The sequence below is a fragment of the Mirounga angustirostris genome, unplaced genomic scaffold (genome assembly GCF_029215605.1).
Source record: "Mirounga angustirostris isolate CCGP_5_RB_7025 unplaced genomic scaffold, mMirAng1.0.hap1 SCAF_9, whole genome shotgun sequence".
In the NCBI taxonomy this organism is placed as follows: Eukaryota; Metazoa; Chordata; class Mammalia; order Carnivora; family Phocidae; genus Mirounga; species Mirounga angustirostris.
Genome location: NW_026991717.1, coordinates 43,355,229 through 43,376,792, shown reverse-complemented (window position 1 = coordinate 43,376,792; position 21,564 = coordinate 43,355,229). Strand labels below are relative to the sequence as shown.

Genomic DNA, 21,564 nt, shown 5'->3' with positions numbered 1-21,564 from the left:
TAAATCTTTGATTCTGGAAAGCTCTGATTTTCTTCCAGCTATAGGCCCCTTCTCTGCTCCCCCTTTTCTAAAACTTCCTGTGTATACTTTCTCACCTCCCATTCACATGTTAACCCCTTCTGGTCTAGCTCCTGTTACGACGACTGCAGGATTTCAATGGGGTGGATATCTCCTTCTTCTAAATACTTCTTTGGCTTCTATGACTCCACACTCCTCTGGTCTTTGCCCTGTCTCATTGGCTGCCATTTCTCTTTGTCCTACACTGACGCTCCTCTTGTACTGAATTTCTAAATGTTGATTCGTTCCAAGGCTTGGTCCTAGGTCCTCTACTCTATTTTATCTCTTTCTATATTTGTTCAACGCTCAATCAATTTTATTGAGAGTCTACCAGATGCCAGACACTGCTCTAGGTACTGGCAATAAAGCAATGAATCAACAGAGTTCCTGCTTTATAAAGCATACTTTCTGGTGGGAGAGCAGGAAACAAACAACAACAAAATAAGTGTATAATATAATGTCAGGTAGTGATAAGTGCTACGAAGAATGAAGCAATAGCAACAGTGATGTCTTTTAAGATAGGATGGGCAGGGGAGGAGACATTTACACCTAAGAAAAATGGAATGTGAGAGAGAGAAGTTAAGGATGATTCCAGGTTCCTGGCTTGCAAAGAAGGAAGAATGATGTTGTCATTTATTGAAATAAGGAAGACTAGAGGAGGAAGAGATGTGGGAGAGGAAAATCAAGAATTCTGGCTTGATGTATTAAGGGGTCATTTGGACACAGTAAGTGGATGTTTGTGTAGATTAAGTTTCTCTTGTGTATGATTCCTTCCTCAGGTCTTAGGGAGACCTTCCCTGACCACTCTATCTCTGAGAGCATCCCACCTGCCACTTCTCTCACCCTCCCTAGTTTACTGTCTTCATGATAGTCACCACAATCTGTAATAACCAAACTTAGCTATTGTTTGGCTACCCCCACTAAAACTAAGTCCTGTGAGAACAGGAATCTTGTCTTTTCATAGCTGCGTCGCCTGGACTTGGTATTGTGCCTGTCACAGAGAAAGGGCTCAACAAATCATCATTAAATGAGGAAACAAAGGGAACGTCAGTCCTCTGGAGAAGTCAGGACAAGTTGGTTCTTATCTGAGCTTAGCCAATCCCTAGCTATTCGACTTCAGGCAAGTCACCTCTGTGGTATTTTCTCAATTTCAGAAGTAATTTGATTCAATGATTTCTATGAGATAATTTTTCCACTTTGAAATTACGTTTGAAATCCAGGATTTTTATTGACTTATTCTGACCAAATTTGTACCTCGAACGTCATTTCGGTAACAGTGCTGAGGGGTTTTTAATGCAGAATGAGTGCAAACTATTGCTTATTTACCACAGGAATCCTGAAGGATTCTCTATTCCCACTCCTGGCTCCCCTAAATCCTCGGTCTCAGGTAGCCATCCATTCTGCTAGCCTCCACTCCAGGACCAGGGAGAAACAATTGGAAAGAAAGGAGGAGAAATGAAGGAGTTCATTTTCTGGAACATTACGTAGCACCGATTCACCAGTACAGTTCAAGTCTTTTCAGGTAAGCTATCATATTTCATGTGTATTTAAGGGTTATTTGGATATTAAACCATATTTTTACAAAACCCTGTGAAGTAGGTATTAACACCCCCATTTCACTGATGTAGGAAATGAGGTTCAGGGACATGAAGTGATCTTCCCTAGTTCAGACAAGTGGCAGAAAAAAGATTGGAATCTAAGTCTCCCCCCACCCCCTCATTGTGCTTTCCACCACACCATATATGCCTAAGGTCAAGGGCAAACCTTCTTGGATATGATCAGTTTCCAGTGGACTCAGATCTATTTGTTGAATCAACAAATGAAAATAAATTGTATTAATCAACCTCTCTTAAAATCCAGTGTTCAAAAAGTTGACAGCTTCCGTTTCCATTCATCTAGGAAATCCTATTGCAGAGGTATTAATTACTATGTAACTTAAATACATAGCTAGGTGGAAATAATGCCAGAAAAAAAAAATCAATATGTTTACAGAGGCAGAAAGATTTGTCTTCTGAAACAGCAAGATTTCCCAGGGCTCCTTCTGGAGAAGGAAGAAGGGGATGCCAGGATTATCCATTCCCTACATGACCATCCTTTGAAAGATCCTTCACTCACTTTGTTTTACTTTTCTTTTTTTTTTTTTTTTTTAAGATTTTATTTATTTATTTGAGAGAGAGAGAGTGGGAGAGAGAAAGAGCACAAGAGGGGGGAGCGGGAGAGGGAGAAGCAGACTCCCTGCTGAGCAGGGAGCCCGATGCAGGACTCGATCCCGGGACTCCAGGATCATGACCTGAGCCGAAGGCAGTCGCTTAACCAACTGAGCCACCCAGGCGCCCTGTTTTACTTTTCTTTAGCATTTTTTTTTACGACTTCACTTTCAAAAGAATCCTGTTTTCTTAATGAGAAAGAAATTCTTTTCCCACCAAGATATCCTTATTACAGAATGTCCGGCTCTGATGGGTGTGCATGAATGAGAATATGACCTATGCCACATCAAATATGTGAAGCTGCATATGCGAATCTTAGCACTGGGCAGGATTCCGAAGGAATAACTTAAAAAATAATAAACCTTTAGCGTTGACATAAAGCAGGGAGGATAATCAAGGCAGATTGGGTGTAGTTCCTTTTTCTCCCTTCCAGCCACAAGCCAACCCTTTTTGCCTTTGAATGTAAAAAAAAAATGGTCTGGAAAAAAGGATTGGGTGTTGGAAATACAGAACTTCATTTTCTCCCTTCACTACCAGTAATGGCAAAAACAGACATCTAAAAACTAAACTTTCAATAAAGCAAGATCATAAATAGAAAAATGAATAAATAGCATTTGTTTTGTACGGAGCGGCTGGCCGTGCCCGGGTTCCCAGCGGGCGGAGAGCGCCCCGAGGGCACGGGCGGCCCGAGGCCCGGGCGCCCTCAGGGGAGCAGCAGGGAGCCCAGCAGCAGCTCGCCCTGGCCCAGCAGGCGGCCCCGCTCCCGGCCGCGGCCCCGCTTCTCCGCCGTGACGCGCACGGCCAGGCGGCGCACCTGGTCCTCCGACAGCCCGTCCAGGCACACGTCCTGGTCGAAGGCGGCCTTGCGGCTCGGCCGCACCACGGCGCTGCGCTGCGGCCGCGTCTTGCCCGGCGGCCGCAGGACGAAGCTGACGCGGCAGCCGACGGCGCGGGGCTCGGCGGCTCCCGCGGCCAGGCCCTGGGCGCCCAGCAGCCGGACGCGGAGCCGCCCGCTGGCCCGACTGTACTGGGCGGCCAGGCGCAGGGCGCCCCCGGCGCCGCCCAGGGCCACGGTGCCCTCGGCCTCCAGGCACTCGGGCCCCGGGTCGGAGCCAGGCGGCGGCGGCGGCGGCGGCGGCGGGGACGCGGAGGGGGCCCGGGCCGGGGGCCGCGAGCCGGCGCCGCGCTGCTCGTCCTCGTCCTCGTCCCCGCTGGACGCGCCGCGGGCGCGCGCCAGGCCGCGGCTCCTCCGGGCCCGCAGCGCGCGGCTCAGCAGTCCTTCGGGGGCGCGCAGGAGGCGGCGGGCGCCGGGCGGCGGGGCGGGCGCGTCCGAGGTCGGGCGGGCGCCGGCGGGGAGCGCGGGGGCGGGGGCGGGGGCTGCGCCCGGGGGCAGGAGCGGGGCGGCCCCGGGGCCCCCGAGGAAGAGCGACTCCTTGCGGCGAGTGTGCGGGCTCTCGAGCAGCGCGCAGAAGCCGTAGGCGGTGCGCGCGCGCGGCAGGTGCGGCAGCGAGAGCGCGGCCTGCGAGCGCGGGTCCCAGTCCGTGTGCCCGGCGGCATCGTCGGCTCCTCGGGGCCACAGGTCCGGCTCGGCGGCGCAGCGCCGGGGCAGAGCCGCGGCCGGAGGCGGAGATTCGGGTACGCAGGGCGCGGGCAGCCGCGGCGGGATGCAGAACTCGGGGATGCGGGCCGGGGTGAGCACGTTGGAGAAAGCGGGCTCCGGAGCGGAGGCGCGCAGTTTCCCGAGGAGCCGCATCCTCCGAGGCTAGGGCTGGGAGCAGTGGCAAGAAGTGCTCCTGCGGGGGAGAGAAGTTGGTGAGTGTGGGCGCCTGGGGCCCCTCGGGAAGTGGCTGGACCGCTCCCCGGGGCCCTCCGAGGGTACCAACGGGCCTACGATCCCTGGCGAATCCACGCCGAGCGCTCCTGCACCCACAGACCTGCCCGCCTTCCATTCATCGGTAGTAAATAAACGAACAAATCGAAATCAGACCTTTCCTTCCTTCTCCAGTCACTCTGGGTCCTGAATTTCAAGTTCAGTGCCGGCGGCCTCCCGGTCCCGGCTGGGGCGCCAGCTTCAGCACTTTAGCTGGGACAGTGGCGCCCCTGCCTTATACTGGCAGCCTGAGTCCCGCCCAGCCGGCCGGGAGCCCAACCCCTGGAGGCACTGCACAGCCCGCCTTCCAAGCCAACCCTGCTCGCCCTGCTCGCCGCGGCTGGGGGCCCTGCAGCGGGTGCTGGGGCGTGACCCTCTGGTCAGTCCTGGGACCCGCATCCGCTTGGCGTGCACGGAGCCCCTTACACAGGCCTGAAAAAGGTTGCAGGTGGAGAGAGGATGCCTGGTGGCCCTGCCCAGGGAGAACTGGCGGCGGAACATGCTGGCGGCCTCTTGGAGAAGATGAAACAGGGTGAGGAACCAGGAAGTTCCCTTTTGCTAGGAGCTAAATCCTGTCATCCTGCACGTGACGGACATGCTCTAGGTGCTTCAATTTTACTGCCTCCACGCACCCGCCATGTGTAGATCAATACGGTTTCCATGATACTCGTGTACTTATTACCAGTCTCTCTCTGCTGGTTGGTGGCCTCCTTAATAGCCTGCTCAGTCAATGCCGTAAATACTGATGAACTGGGTGGATTATGCAAACATTTCTGAATGACTGCAGCCTGTCATCTTTTGTCACAAAAGATGGGGCCTCTGGCTCATACTCGAAAAATAACACTTGATATTCCCAAAGCTACCCCTCTTCTCTCTGTTTCAGCAGGGAGCGACCAGTTAGAAAGCCCCTTACAGAAAATCTGTATTACCTCTTTCCACGCCTCCCATCCCCCCCCCCCACCTTCGTTTTCTAATATGAGAAAAAACTGGAAGCCCAGAGGGACTTGAGGAAATTCCATAAAGGTTAAATAAAGCCAGTTAATGGCAGAACCTGGAATTAGCAACTTCCTGTTTATTTGGCTTTGCATGTGATGCTTCCTGCTATCTGAAATGCCCTTCCTCAGCTTTTTCGCTCTGTAGGAACTCCTGTTTATTTTCCATAATTCAGCCAGACAGCATCCCCTTCAGGCCTCTCTACCCAACTCCCCCTCTACAGTTCATCAGTCCCTCCTTATTCCCTCCACACACCTTTTAATACCACCATTGCTGCATTTAGCATGCTGCTTTGGAATTTGGGGTTTACAGATTTGTCTCCCCCAATAGACTATGAGTTGAGGGCAAAGACTGGGACAACTCATTCAGGGTGTTTGGGGGACCCCTTTTGAATGTAGGTAAAATAAAATAAGAGTGCTATGATTCAGAATCTTGGTCTGCCTCCATCCCAGTTGCCCTATACAAGGGACAAACCTAGCTGTCTTATTAATCTTTTATCCAATTCCAGCACCCAGAATACAATGCCAGGCAAATAGTAAGTGCTCAGTAAATATTTGAGTGAATCATATTGTGTGGAATTGAGCTTGATCTACGATCCAGGTCTTATGACTGTCAGGTGCTTTTAACCACATAACCCTCTAACCGCATTATTCAATTTCTCACAGCAAACCAGTGAGGTGGACATTGCTTCTCAGATGAGAAACTGAGGCTTAGGTTAAGAGACTTGTCTAGGATCGTTCAAACTATGAATCACATGCTGTTCCCCAAGTCGCAGCTTTTTGCTAATTTCTTCTCTTTTTCATTCACTCAGTTTAAGATAATTTGCTAAGTCTGTTGTGTGTCAGGCATTGTGTGTGTGTGTGTGTGTGTGTGTGTGTTTGTGTGTGGCTTGTACTGCACTTTATACCCAGAATGTTAATTCTTAAAGTAACTCAGTCTACTGTTAAGTATTTTCCACTATCCTTGCTTTGGAATAAGTACCATTATTTCCAAATCCTTAGAGGTAAGGAGAGTGAATGTTTCCCCTTGGTAGTAATTAATATTTTCTTTCTTAATCGATCGCTGTTCTCCTTTAGTATATGCTTTTTTGATGGGACAAGCATGAATCATGCAACCAGGGAGCAGTAACCATTCCTGCCAAAGCCAAACTTGCAGGCAGAGGAGTCCCTGGGGTCTCTGAGTGCATCAGTTCCTCTGATTCTTCAGGCCAGTCAGCAAATTAGTGGGCAAATGGTCTTCTCTCAAGGAGAGCACACCAGCATTATGTCCTGCTAATGTGTCAGCTCACTTCAAATCAGACCCCAATGAAAATGGCTCTTCTGCGGGCCTTCATGACAGGAACACACGAACCTCATCAGTGGTAAATGCCACCAAAAGCCGGATGTGGGATTTGAGTCATTATGCTGCCAGCAATTCATGTTCATAGCACAGTATAAGCAGGGCTGGAAACCCAGTCTCCATCGAGAGGGTTTTCCAAAACCACTAGTTTTCCATGAATCAACATTCTACAGAAGAGACAGTAAGATACAGGGAAATTAAATTACTTACCCAAGAATACACTCCAATCATTCATTTAAGCCCATAGCTGCAGGCCATATCCACAGTTAGAGGCCTGATTTTCTTCCTGATTCTGAAATCACACTGGGAAAAAGTGAAAAACAACGTCTCAGTAGAAACTCTGATCACTCCAGTTGTTTGTTGTGTGCCTTATGACCATATAAGGTCCACCATCATCTTGTATTCAAAGCTTTGAAATTGTTATTTTGAAGAAACTATCCCAATGATAATATTAACGTTTACTGAATGCTCACTATATCCTGGGTCTTATTTAATCCCTAAACAACCCTCTAAAGAAGGTAAGGATGTAGAAACTATGGCTCATAGAAGAGAAACAACTTGTCCAGAGGCTCACAGCCATGAAAAGCAAGGTTGGGAGTCAAATCCATATCCATCTGGCTCATTCTGCTGTGTGCTTATAACCACTTCCCTAGAGTGCCTCCCTCAGAGCTATTTTTCCTGAATCCATATCCTCTCTGAGTGGTTAGATAGAAGAAAAAGAGAGCTTTGTTCCAAGGCCTTGGGTTGAAACTATACAACTATTGTTTATACCAGCGCCCAAGAGCTTAACACACGCAATTGTCATAAGCAGGAAATCACTAGTTTTGCACAGTAGTGCTGTATCCTGTAAGGATAAGAATCCTTATCCTCCCCAGAAGTGTATTTACTCTCTTTATACCATACCTTTTTCCAAAACAGGATTTGAGGGGATTTATGTAACAAAGACCCAGGGAACTTACGGATTAGAGCCTGATGGTAAAAATGGAAAAGACATGCAATTGAGTGAGTAAGGAACCCTGAATGAGGTCCCAAATTGACACGTACCAATACCCATAACCCTAGAATGGGATGGACAAGATGTGAAGGCAGTGAAAGAGACTGCAGTGGGAAGGCTTGGGGTGGACCCTTATAGTCCACTAGCTTTGGAAAACCAGAAGAATCAGTCTGAATGTCCAGTGGTATGGGAATAGCCATGTCTCCTTTACAGAAAAAAATACAGTCGTGGAAAATCATCATCAAGAAGACTGTAGCAACACAGAAACATATTTCTGTTGGAGTGTTTGATGAAGTTAACAATATGCAAGACTATATATCCCTTAATATCACAGTTGGATAAAGATGTGGTTTCCTAAAGCCCAGAACTAGTTGGGAATATAAAACATCGACACAATTTCTTTTTTGTGGGCATTGAAGTTCTTATCAATTTATGCCCTGGTTCATTGAAAGTTAGTTTGAGCAAGCCTACAAATATATGTGTGACATGAGGATAAAATGGAAAAGAAGTGGGTGAAGTAACTGACACAGAAAGAAAATAAGGGTAGGGACGATATGATAAAATCGGAAATTAAGTTATAATGGAAACTATGTAGTGAAATTTTTTCTTTGTAGCTGCCACAGTTATGAGCATGAGCCCAGGATCTGGCGTCACCAGAGCGGACCTTGAACTCTAGTGCTGCAATTTCCTTTTTCTGTGTCCTCGAACAAGTCATTGCACCTCCAATATGGCTCGTTTTTATCTATTAGATGGGAAAGAGGAACATTGTTTCCTGAAGATAGAATGGGAACTTGCTCATGCACGTACTTTGTAAGTCATGAACTGCCTCAATCCTTTACTTGCTGTTCCCTGCAAGCTTCCCTGTTTCCTCTTCTTTTCATATCATCTCCCCCCCACTTCAAGATTCCTACTCATTTTTCTGGAACTCTGTTCAAACATCACGTCGTCCTGAAAGCCCTCTAGGACTGCCCAGGTTTGGTCATGGGCCCCTTTTCTGTGATCTTCCTTCAGCGCGAAGGGAAGGCATGGCAGTGAATTTTGGAGTCTCTGAAACTTGGATTCACAATCCTACTCTGCCGCTTTCCACATGTGTGACCTTGAACAAGTTAGTAAAACCGTCTGAGTCCAATTTTATGTATTAATCTTATCTTACTTCCATTTTGGGAGGATTAGAGATAGGACATAGTAGGCACAAAGGACATAATAGGGCTCAGTAAATGTTGGTTATTATTACTGAAATAACTTCCTTGGGTTAAGTTTCCCATGTAAAACTTCCAAAATTTCTTGGTTTGCTAAAACATACTAAGTCCATGTTTACATTTGAAAGCTTTTGAAGACAGCTAATGAAAAACATATGTAACAACTTAAAACAATTCTTGGTCCACACTGAAATAATTGCAGAATATTTAATATTATCCCAGCTAAATGTTTATCAAGCTAACAAATGAAAATCAAGGTTAATTTTATCAATTTCCTTTTTTTTTTCCTGAGGAGTGTCTAGATTCTTCTTATTGTTTGATTCTCTCTCCAGATAACTGTCTAGACTAATTTGTGGTTACCTTTTAAGAATCTTCAGCTCATTGGACTTTCTCCTTTCATGTCAGAGATTAGTCTCCTTTATGTACACATTAGATACTCAACGTGCGCATTACTTCGTCATTTTTACAAATATCGTGCTTGTTTACTCTTCATAACAATCATGTCAATCTAATGTTCATTTTACAGATGAGGACATTGAGACTCAGTTGTTTCCTTCGAGATACCAACACTTGACTGAGTCATTACTCAAACCCTGGTCTTGACTCCATAATTCTGTTCTTTTCCCAAAACAATGTTTTCTGTTGCTTGTGACCAGGGTTTTATAAAATAAGCTGGAAAATTTCTTAGTGAAAGCAGCTTGCATACAAACCATCATGAGGAAGTGAGAAGGAACTCAAGAGTTTTAAGCGAATTTGCATGTATCTCCTTTGGGCTACTCTCCTCTGCTTTTGCCCACCTTGAAATGCTGTTGTTCCCAGAGTTTCTTCTGCAGTCCCCCTTCTGCTTTATCCCCAGGGATTCAATTTAATCTCTTTGTGCACACCTCTCGGGGCTGCCATGCTCAGCCTGCCCTCCCCACTCCTCCCCGGAGCTAAGAAGCAAACCTGATCATGTCACTCCCTGATTTCCAGCCTTCTGTGTTGCCTCACTGCCTTTAAGATAAAGCCCAAAGTGCTTTGCCTCAAGTACAAGAGTCCTCACCCTCTGGCCTCTCCCGACCACAATCTCCAGCCTCGTCTCCAGCTATTCCCACCACGCCTGTGACTTCAGTCCCTGTACGTGCTGTTACCTGAAAGCGCATATTCGCTCACCTCAGGTCTTTGTTCATGCTGTTCTACCTGACGAGCCCAGCTACCATCTGCCTTCAGAAGCCCTCTTCATTCCTTCACCTTCTCCTGAAAGCCTTCCCTGACCTCCCCAAGTTGGGCCATGCCATCCGCTATGATAGCGCTTCTCCTATGGTATTCAGGATGTTTGCTTGCCTGTCTGTTTCTCCCACAGAGAGTCTCCTTCTCTTTGAAGGAGACTATTTCACCCCCATACCACAGGCCCCGCACAGGACTGGCACGTGGCTGGTCAGAGTTTGCTGAAATTAGGCACAGTCTCGCACTGCTACTTGGTGTTTTTCTATGTGCTCATGTCATCTTTTCAAAAAGACGTTTAAGTTCATTTGAGGTGAAGAATCACTTTTTATATCTATTCTCTTCCCCCTTTTGAGAGTTTACCTTAATTGTTCATATTTTTGCCTCAAAAGGAACCAGGTGAGAAACTAGTATTAACTTTTCTTTTCCACTCTAAGGAAGTTAGTACATTAATTTCTATGATGCTTGTTTTAAAAGAACTGTTACTGCTTAACTCAAGTTATGTACACTGTCGTTAATGTTATTTGAATCTCCTTAGGTCAAATAGTCTTTTAAAAATTCAACCATGTAGGTGCATTTACATTATGCAAGTGATTTATTATGGTAACTCATTAAATCAAGTAGCTGATGTGACTTACTAAATTGATGAACACAGCGGTTAACATGTAGCCACTTACACCTTTCTCACGGGCTGTCTAGAAAACAAACTTCCCGTCTTGATCCCCATCCAACTCCTTCATTCTAGTTGATCACTGATTTATTGGTCTTTTCTCTGTGAGCAGTAACCAAATTTTTAAGTATTGCATTTTCTTCCCATCACTAACTACAAGATTGACCAAAAGCAACATCCCTGTTGAACATTTACTTTTCTTTTACGGTCCACAAGATCTAGACCCCATTCACATGTTCTTTGATTTTTCCTTTTTAGGTCTTTTTAAAAGAATTATGTGACATTTAATGAATGCAAAAAAGCCCTCAAAACATAATACAGTGAACACATGTTTATCCACCAACCAGCTTAAGAAATAAGCTATTTTCAAAACAGTTGAAACCCCCTATAATCCTTCTCGATCCCCTTTTTGTCTCTTTGCGGTCCCAGAGCTAAGTATTATCTGAATTTGGGGCTTATTGTTGTCTTTCTCCAAATATTACTTTTATGCCATATGTATATATCCCTACAAATTATTCTGTTTATTTTGTTTTTTGAACCTTATAAAAATGTTAAGACTACAAATATTCCTCTGAAGTTTTCCTTTATTCTACATTCTGTTTTTAAGAATCATTTACATATTTGTGTACAGCTGGAGCTCATTCATTTCACTGCCAGAGAGAATTCCACTGTACAAACGTACTTTATTTCTCTTGCCGATGAACGTTGGGATTGTCTCCAGTGTTTCCAGTGCTGGTATGATCATCTGTATACATGTCTTCCCAGCCACCTGTACACAGATTTTCTTGAGTACATCTCCAGGAATAGAATAGCTGGTAATAGGGTATTTGCATGTTCCGTTTTAATTCAAGTCGCTTTTCTCATCAGCAGTCGGTCACATTTTCTGTTCCACATCCTCAACTACATTTGTATTGCCAGCTCTTAAAAGATTGCTAATATGATGAGTGTTGTGGGCTAAACTGTGTCCTCCCCAAATTCATGTGTGAAGTCCTAACCCTCAGTACCTCAGAATGTGACCGCATTTGGAGTTAGGGTCTTTAAAGAGGTAGTTATGGTTCAATGAGGTCATTAAGGTGGGCCCTAATCTGATAGGACTGGTGTCCTTACAAGAAGAAGAGATTAGGACACAGGCATGCACAGGGGAGGACTGTGAAAAGACATGGGGAGAAGACAGCAAGCCCAGGAGAAAGGCCCTCAGAAAAAATCAACGCTGCCCACACCTGGATGTTGGACTTCTAGTCTCCAGAGCCATGCAGAGATAAAGCTCTGTCGCTACATTGTACACCTGAAACTAATATTACACTGTATGTTAACTGAAATTTAAATAAAAACAAAAAATAAGAAGTCTCTGTTGTTTGAGCCAGCTAGTCCGTGGTGCTTTGTTATGGCAGCCCTAGCAAACCAATGCAACGAAGTTAAAAATCATAGTTTTAATTTGTATTTCTCTCATTTACAATTGAGGTTGAGCAATTTTCCATATGTTAATTAGCCATTTGGATTTCTTCTATAAAATTCTTTTTTTTTAAGATTTTATTTGAGAGAGAGAGAGAGAGCAAGCACAAGCAGAATGGGGCAGCACAGAAGGAAAGGGAAAAGCAGACTCTGCATTGGAGCATGGAGCCCAACACGGGGCTCGATCCCAGGACCCCAAGATCATGATCTGAGCTGAAAGCAGACACTTAAACGAGTCATCCAGGTACCCCTATAAAATTCTTTTTAAAAAGTCTTTCACTTCGTATATTTTTACAGTGCTGTTTCCTTCTCTTATACATATATACACACATTGGACACTTCATTTTTGGTCATTTTTAAGTGCTGTAAATATCTCCCTGTGACTTGCTTTTCATACTTTTATGATGTTTTTTGAGAAATAGGGAGTTTTAAAACTTTAATGTAATGAGATATATCAATTTTTTCCTTCATAATTTTGCTTAAGAAATAATTCCCTGCCCCTAGGTCATAAAGATATTTTTCTCTATTTTCTTCTGATGTTTTAAAAGTTTTGCTTATTCATATTTAGGCTGTTAATCCACCAATGGGCAGAATTTTCAGCCAGTGTTCCCTAAAGGTGAGTAGGGCTTTCTTAGGAGGTGATGTGCTCCCCATCTTTGGGGGTATTCAAATAATCTGGACAATCATGAGGTAGAGATCTTATAAGGAGGATTCCAGGATCGTGTTGATTTATAAACCATATTGACTGTCTGGTCATGGATCTGAGTACAACAGGCATTTTTGCCTGAAGATAATAACATTTCAAATATAGTCTCAGAGTACTTGGTTATCCTATCTTGGCTACACTTCACCTACTGACTCTTATTTGAAAGCCACAACCTATTCTACCAAGTCGTTTAAGGTTATGGTCAACTCAGCAAATGCTATGAATGGACAGACTTTGGTAACCGTAAAGAATTAGATGTAAACAGCCTATGGTTTCGTCCCTTGCAATATGACTCTGCTCTATGTTCCTGGTGGACACCCAGGACTGAATGTGGCTCATTTTGATGTTTCGCATTAGTCACAGACTGTCTGGGTCCATCTCCATCACTATCTGGCTATGTGAGCCTGGGCAAGTTTCTTAATTTATGTTACCCTCAGTTTTGTCATCTATAAAAGGGGGTTAATAGTTGTAACTATATCCTAGGGTTATGCTGATTAGTAATCCATGTAAAAGCCATTATGAGACAGTGTCTGGCATCTACTCAGTAAATCTTATCTATTTTATGGTAGTAGTAATAGTAGTAGTAGTAGTAGTAAAGGTAACAGTTGTATTTTGTTACTATACTCTTTGTTCTTATATCAGGTTAAATTTTTCAGGCACAAATGAGAACTTAGAAAAGAACTAAAGGAGGAAAAACAACTCATTTTGGTAAGTACCAATTCTGACCCAAGCCCTTTGCAAAAAATTCCTTATCTGACCTTTCATCAATCTTGCAAGGTTCCAATGACCTAGCTTTTAAAGATAAATCCTGGCTGAGAGAGTTTAAATAACTCCTCCTAAAATTACTTGGTCTGCAACCACAGAGCTAGAATCTAAATGCTATTATCTGATACAAAAGCCTAAAATCTGTTTGTGATGTTAACACTGTCTTCAGAAATCACTTGAGGCCCAAACAAATTGGTGGACCTGCCCCCAAAGCCAAGGCTGCCAACCTTAGTAGCTTTGAAAAGTCAGTGCAGAGCCTCCTCAGAGTTTCTTCAGGACTTTGCCCAGTGTTTTGACAGGCCTACAAGGGAGTCCAGAGCTGGAATAAGCACACTGGCCTGCATCTCAGAGTGCTTGGGGCTCCAGGCCTGTCTCTACTGTTTACAAGCTGGCCCCTGGGTAAGCCACTTAACCTCCCCAGATCTTGTTTTCTCCACATGAAACAGGACACTCAATGATACCAGGGGATCTTCAAATTCCTTGGTAGGGCTTCATTCTCAGAATCCAAAAATTCTACGAAGCAGCTACATAAGGTCCTACAAGGAAGCCCCTCCCGGGCCCCAGCCAAATCCGGAGAGTGACTTCACAGTTCCCCACCTACTCTGTTAGCTTTTCTTTCAGCCTCACTAAGCTAGAAATGGACCTCTCAGCTCCTAAATCATATCCATGGGTTCCTGTAAGGGAGAATCCTTCCTTGCCTCTTCCTCATTCTGGTGCTTGGAGTTCCTAGTCTTGCACTGCAGCACTCGATGTGTGCCTCGTCATCTTGTGGTGTTCCCCTCTCCTGTATCCATGTCTCCCTGTCTCTCCTCCTCTTATAAGGACACCAATCCTATTGGATAAAGGGCACACCCTACTCCGGTAAGACCTCATCTCAACTCATTACAACTACAAAGATCTTATTTCCAAATACAGTCACCTTCTGAGGTACCTGAGGTTAGGTCTTCAACACAGCTTTTGGGGGGGCCACAACTGAATCCACAATGGTGGCTGACTTATACTTTGTCTGATCCATCGTCAGCAATGCCCCCCCCCAACCCAACGTAATATAGGGAAGGGGGGGTGGAATTTCAGAACCTAAACCAGGAAAAAGGTAGGAATCCTCATAAAAATTGAGTCACCCATCCCCAGCTCAGGACTCAGAGGTCACTTCTCCACCTTTGCTTCTTGAGTGGAGTGATTTACAATTGCTTCCTCTCCTGGGGAAATATGAAAGTTAGCAGCTCAGCTAGGGCTCTGCCACTTTCCTGAGGCTGCTCCAGATTGGCGGACAGCCACCAGTGGCTGCTGAAGAGATAAAATCCCCTCATCATGAATAAGGAAACTGCCGAATAAAGCCTTGACTGTCAAGAGAGGAAATCGGTTGTAAAAGTATTTTTCCTCCTCCATAATGAGAAGGGCATGTGTGGCCACACAGGGGTCTGTAGACCCATATCAGTACTGAGAGGAGCCCTGAGGGTCCACAGTCAGCGCACGGTGAGGGGCCCCATGAGGAGAATGGCCTGCCTCGGAGAGGCCTGCTAAGGCCTGAGCAGGGACCCACCCACCTCCCCATCAACTGTGTCTCACACCTGGGACGCCCAAATGGTGGGGTAAGAGTCATAGGAAATGACAAACACAGAACACTTCTTGTTGACTTCCTCAAGTGAGAGCTCCAAGACAGATTTGATTCAACTTAGAAAGGAAATGTTAGCTATCTAGCGACATAAGTATTGTGGAGAAACCTGTAACAATTACAATTAGAACTCATATTATTTAACTTGTATTATCTCTGTAAGACATACTATGCACATAAACTCTCTGTCAAGCCAAAAATGTGAACTTTTAGTGCCTGCCACAGATTGGGTTCCCAGGGAAGCAGACATTGAGCTAGCGATGCGCATGGAGGAAGGTTATTGGAAGGTCCTTGTGGGAGATTCATCAGTGGGGGTGAAGAGAGGAAATCAGAGTTGGGTAGGGGGAGCAGAGCTGTTGTGTGGTCCCAACACAGGCCTCAGCATGGGTCACGCAGAGCTCTGGAACCAGAAGAGCCCTGAAGGGTTGTCCCAAGCGGGGGGGTAAGGGGGCAGGCAATTATAGCCCCCCATCAACCAATCATTGGATGAAAACTCCCCCAGGGGAAGGGCCGTGACCTTGATCATGGTGGGTCCCTTTAGCTAAGGCAGTTTCTGGAGAGGAATTTATCTGTGACTTGTGGGCCACGAAGGGAATGAGTGCCTAGGAACTGAAGGGGGGGGGGGGGGTCAGGATAGCACTCCACAGCCTCCACTGTGACAGTGTTCTCACTCCAGAGTGACATGGGATGATGCTCCAAGCAGGGTCTGGCCACTCAGCACCAGCTGGCATCCTCTGCTCGTTTAGCAGAAACATCTAATTCCAAAGATTCCCCTGTTTGACATAAGCCACCAATCCCTCATTTAATCACAAAGGCACTCATGCCCCGCCCCCAACAGGAGACAAGTGAGCATCACACTGTGGGGGCTGTTAGGGTGCATCCAGGTGACAACCAGTGCCCTTCTAGTGACAGGTTCTTGGGTACCTGTGGGCAACAGCACATTGGTTAAATAAACTGAGGCCCGTCCACAGGGTAGGTCATTAAAATGGAAGTTGTAGAAGACTGTAAGAGAATAAAACAGCATGCACTGTATGATCCCATTTCCGGGAAAAGACAAGACATATGGCAAGAGTCTAGAAGAATGGCCATGAAAACCGAGTAATGGGATTATAGATTATTCTAATCTTTCTCCTTTTACTTAAATATATTTTCTGGATCAACCCAATATGTTACTTTTGTAATAGGGAAAAAATTAGTTTTTCTCTAAAGATTATAGAGGAAATTATTTTTTTTTCATAAGATACAGCTTGTAAGAAGTAGGCCTGTGGCTACCTTAACCAAGTATTGATTTGCTTAACCGCCAGGGCCAGAAATCAGAAAAGGGACTTTAAATAGAGTTTGTAGGTTAACAATGGCCACTTCAGAGCCAAGAGATTTAAGAAAGAACAAGTTTGGACAAAAGAGAGGTTTGAAATACCTCCCCCCAAAGTAAAAGCAATATCACAAAGTAATGGCCATGCAGGATACCTGCTAAGCTTACGGTTTTGCTTGGTGCTTTCATAGGACAACCACTGAAAATACAGTCGGTGGACAAATGAGCACGCCAGATGAACTCTGAGCGCTGCGAGGCAAAATGCACCCCACGCTACTTATGCACATGTCAATCTAGATCATTGAAATCTATCAACTCGGGGCAAGTTAAGGAAACACAGCCTTGTTGTAGAAAGCCATTAACATCCTCCTCTGGGAAAAGCCCTCAGGCCTGTCACAGGAATGCACAGGAGGTGCCCCATTGCACCTACACACTAGCTGGTGACTTCGGCTCAGCTGAGCATTTGTCAGGATTCTGACCCGTTCCCAAGAAAGAAAATCACTGACTTTGGGAAAGCACCTACAAGGAGGAATGGTTTACTCTTAAGTGACATACATAGTTTTGTCTTTGGTGTTTGTTTCTTATATTGTTTCTTAATTTTTAATGCTGGTCAGCGTCCAAAATTAAGATGCAATCAATGGTTGCTCCAACCTGAGATGTTTGTATGGAAAAGCACAAACTGGCTTACAGTTCATGCAAATCAATCTAAATCTGCATACTCTTTTTTTTATATCAGGTAACATATACAGAACTTCAGAGAACACTAACTACATCTCAGTTACCATTTTGTCTTCTCAAGCTGTGAGGTATTTTTTCTATCAGCAATTAACAGAGTGAAACTTGGGCTTCAATTGTGTCTCAAATCTCTGTCGGTAACAACTTTTTGTCAGGCAGATTGCACCCCAAATCTCCTTATTTCCAGGCTTCAGAGATTCCTCCTCGCGGAGTGCTACCTGCTGTGCTCACGATGAGCTGTAATGAGCACCATGCTTCTCAAACTACCCTCTCTGGAACTGTGAAGTCAGGTACATTTTCCCGAAGTTTTAGGAGAAAACTTTGCCCATGTAATAGGACATACAAAACATAAAATGTAGATGGCTTCTTGAGAGGAAGTATGAAGCTCCAAGACATTTCAACTCCCACCAAATCTCCAGATTTTTAGTGGTACAAGCTAGCAATCCTTTAGTATTTCTGAAGTCTCCATAGGAAGTCCAAGAAGCCCTGACCAAGAATAAGAATCTAGGAGCAGATGGTCACCGGCATTTGGGGGGAACAGAGCATAAGGTAAAGGGTAGTCCTGGGGGAACTACCTCCCACAGACAGATGTTATTTATGTTATCATCTTCCTTGGTATTAGACAGATTTCAACAATTTAGTTCAGAATCTGCCCCTAGGTCCTGTAATGCCAGAGAGGAGTCTCAGTTTCTGCTCTCAAAGAGCTCAGTTTAGGAACTAATAAATCAAGGCAGGAAGGCATGTGACAAGTCCAAAAAGGGTCCATTTTTTTCTGGGGAAAACAAACAGTACAGGACATAGTGGTATTCGATCTGGGCTTTTAGCGATCAAAGAATTCACCAGGTTCAGCTGTGTGGCAGGCAGAGATGGAACGTGATTCTCATGGCTCTTACTACTGTCAGCAATGTGCACTCACTGAGACAAATTCAGTGCTCGGCCACCGACAGGAATCCTCACGGAAACGAAATCAACTGTCCACACCATCGCAACAAGTGGGTCGCCTTTCCACCTCTGCTTCTGGAGTAGGGGATTCTTCAAATCTGTTTCTTTCCCTGGAGAAATGTGAAAGCTCACCAATAGGGCCAAGGCCCTGCTTCATCCCTGATTTGCAAAGAAAAACAGTTGCTGCTTAAGGAAATTGTAAGGGCTCTGAAAAAAATTTTTCTTCCCCATAACAAACATTAGGAATGACAAAACTTGGTTCAGCTTAGAGAAATTTTTTCTGGTCTCTGCAATTAGTGTTTCCCTTAAAAACAATTTCTTCCAAGACTGTTAGCAAGCACAATTGGGCCATGTCCCTGTGCCTTGTATTCTTAAAAGTTCCATGTGCTATTAAGGGGCTCTTTGAAAGAGCAATGGGCAAGGGAAAAGGCTTCCCAGCGGGCAGTGGCCAAAGTTAGTCCACCAAGAAGGGAAAACCAAGATTATAAAATTTGTTCTTTGCAGGAGGAGTAGGGAAGCTATCTTCCCCATGTTTTACAAAACTTCCATGTCACTTCTAAGTTCTAGAGCTAACATTTTGGTATTACCCTGAGCTTGAATTTTCTGGCTTACCCCACCCTTAAAAAGATAACAGATAAGCAGCAAAACTTTAATTCATGAAGATTATAACAGAAGTACTACATTTTATACTCTTTCCCAAACATTTCCAATTTTATAATTATATCCCTCTCATTACACAAAAGAGAAGTTTAATAACCATGTGTTCTTGGGCAAATAATAGAACCACAGTACCTCACTTTCAACATTGGTAATAACTGGGGTAAGAATACCTAGTGCCAGGTTGTTTGAGGGCTAAAGGCATAAAAGCATATAAATTATTTAGAATACTATTGCCTGAGACATGGAAAGGGCTAAGTAAATGGGAGCTAGTGTTAGGTGAAGGAGAAACATTGACATAGTAATGTATGTGATGGGGTAAGATGTTTCTTTTTACTGATAACTCGGGTGCTTTAGCAAATTGGAAAGCCTTTCTTTCATTATAGAAGTGCAATCAGACATTTGTCTTAAGTCATAAAGAATCCCCTTTTCCACTATGTTTGATTAGATGACAGAGACCTAACAAGACTTTAAAGATAAACTGTCCAAGTTGAAGAAAAGATGGATTCTGGATCTATTGGGGTAGCTGGGATTTCCATTTCTACCCATATTTGGCATCCCTGAGGCCAAGCATCTTGGAAAGGAGAAAGCCTCATGGCTCCATGGGGAGGCTACGTACCGAGCCCATAATTACTGAGAACAGCAGTGAAGTAAGTTCACTGTAGCCAGGCCAGCCCAGGCCGAATGAAGCCTGAACTTGACATTGCTGGGCCTAAACAGAGGCATCTTTAGAGCAAACCAATGGACTAAAGAACAAACCTACCCACATTCCCCTGACCCTTTTCTCGGAGTTAAGACTTGGGGTCCTGGTACAGTCTATAACCAGGGAAGGAAGCTCCAGTAATTCCGGTAACAAGATTTCTTGCTGCCTTTTACAAGTGAGGGCTCCGAATGACACTTTCACACTCCAACTAGTATGTTGTCTATTACATAGAGAACTAAATATTATTCCATTTTTGTTGTCTTTGAAAGAGTTTCATACAAAAAACTGCTTTGTCAGATCATATGTCATCAAAAGTACACTTTATTATAATGGCCTAGTATCACTTAGAAGTATGTAACACTGTGATACAGCAGATGCCTCAAGAAGGCTTTTGTGCATTTATGTTTGGTTCCAGGCATATAGTGACACTATTTCTTCCCTGAGTGGAAATGCGCAATTTGAAAGGACCCTCCACTTGACCGAACCCATCTATCCCATATTTAGCCACCAAAACAATCTTGTCCTCCCCATTAAGAGAGCCAAATGCTGTATCATGCGGCCCTTGTTCTCAAGTGTCTTTAGGTTGTGTTCATTCATTTTTTTACATAAAAATCCTCCTAGAATGGGACCGGTGGACAAGAGCAGACTTGTTAATGAATTAAAGCACACCTATGGGATAGATCATTAAAATCAATGTTGTAGAAGAGTGTGAGCTCAGAAAAATTTAAAAAGTCTGTAACACAGAACTGTACTAAGTAATCCTATTTCTAGAAAAAAAAAATGTGCGCATGGGCAAACACTGTGAGAAAATCTACTAAAATTATACCAGCAAGTTGACTCTGGATGGTTGGATTACAGATGATTCTGATCTTTCTCTATTTGCTTATCTGTATTTTCTGGATTTGCCAAAATAAAGATGTATTACCTCTACAGTTGAACACCCCCCCCCCCCAAAATAGATAATTCTGCCGGGAGACAGAACTAAAGCAACTTTAAGTAGACGACAAACTTGAGTAATCAATAGATGAAGACATCAGATGGCACTTTTAAATGGAGTTAGTATATTTAAAATTGCCACTTCAGAGCCTGGGTACTTGGGAAAGGACAAATCAGGGTAAAAGAAAAAGGCTTTCGAAACCCAGGAGGGTCGGAGTTCCCTGAAAGCTCAAGAAAAAATGAGAAGACTGTAGTCTGTTAACAATGTAACTGTCCCTGGCTCCCTCACATGTCAAATGCTGGGCCCCTTGCCAGGCAGGAAGTGACCCACACTACTTAACTGGTATAATATATACAAGAAAGTAATACATTTATGTAAAAGAGGAGAAACCAAGAACCATGAGCTGGTGGGCGGACTACATCAGGCCCAACCCAGGGCTGCAAATGGGAACTAGCTGCAGGAGGAGCTCAGCTGCAAGAATCTGTGTGGGACTGAGCACTGGACAGATGAACCTCTGCCCACTCCCAAGGAAGGAAAGCAGTGTCCCTGGGGATGTGCACACTAGCAGGAATAAATCTGAGAGCTAATTGACAATGAGTGACATATTTTGATTTTGGTTATTTCACTTCTTAACCTTTAAAAGTAGTCAGTGTTGGGGAGCTTGGGTGGCTCAGTCAGGTGTCTGCCTTCGGCTCAGGTCATAATCCCAGGGTCCTGGGATCGAGCCCCACGTTGGACTCCTTGCTCGGCGGGGAGGAGTCTGCTTCTCCCTCTCCCTCTACCCCCCCACCCCACCCTCGGTGCTCCTGCTCTCTCTCAAATAAATAAAATCTTAAAAAAAAAAATTAAAGTCGTCAGTGTAATTATTAACATGCAGTCAGTGGTTACCCCAGAGGGGTTCATTAGGAACAACCACAAACTGGTTAATACTGATCCAAATGAAGTAAAACTAGGGAAAGCTCTTTACTACCTCCAAATTTCAAATCTGTTTTCATGTCAGAGGGAAAGAAAAGGATGGAAGCTTTCCTAGTTCTTAGTCTCTTTAGTTTTATTACTTCTTGTCTCTCTCTCCCTTTCTAAAACATTCTGGACCCCCTCACTTCTTAAAAAGTGCTAGAAATCTTCCAGTTCACTCGAAAGGGTGTCAAATGGGACTTTTCAGTCTTATCTCACCCATCAGTCTTTATGGCAACTAGAAGACCTGAGGAA

The 21,564-nt window shown here is 44.5% G+C and overlaps 1 protein-coding gene and 1 long non-coding RNA gene across 3 annotated transcripts in view; one reads left to right on the top strand and one right to left on the bottom strand.

Annotated features, from left to right (window-relative positions):
* LOC135361569 (uncharacterized) overlaps window positions 1–21,170 on the top strand; it is a 48,916-nt gene extending 27,746 nt beyond the window's left edge. For both annotated transcript variants that reach the window (XR_010404997.1, XR_010404998.1), the window contains exons 2-5: window positions 1,389–1,579; window positions 8,074–12,227; window positions 12,552–12,599; window positions 13,346–21,170. This is a non-coding gene — a long non-coding RNA (uncharacterized LOC135361569). The remainder of the gene's footprint in view (window positions 1–1,388; window positions 1,580–8,073; window positions 12,228–12,551; window positions 12,600–13,345) is intronic.
* Window positions 2,228–4,383, bottom strand: LOC123862078 (C2 calcium-dependent domain-containing protein 4A). Its single transcript, XM_045901724.2, has 2 exons — window positions 4,252–4,383; window positions 2,228–4,057 (listed from the first exon to the last, which is right to left on the bottom strand). The coding sequence occupies exon 2, from the start codon at window positions 4,015–4,017 to the stop codon at window positions 2,968–2,970; it is 1,050 nt and encodes a 349-aa protein (XP_045757680.2). The 5' UTR covers window positions 4,018–4,057; window positions 4,252–4,383; the 3' UTR covers window positions 2,228–2,967.
* Window positions 21,171–21,564: the final 394 nt, after the last annotated feature.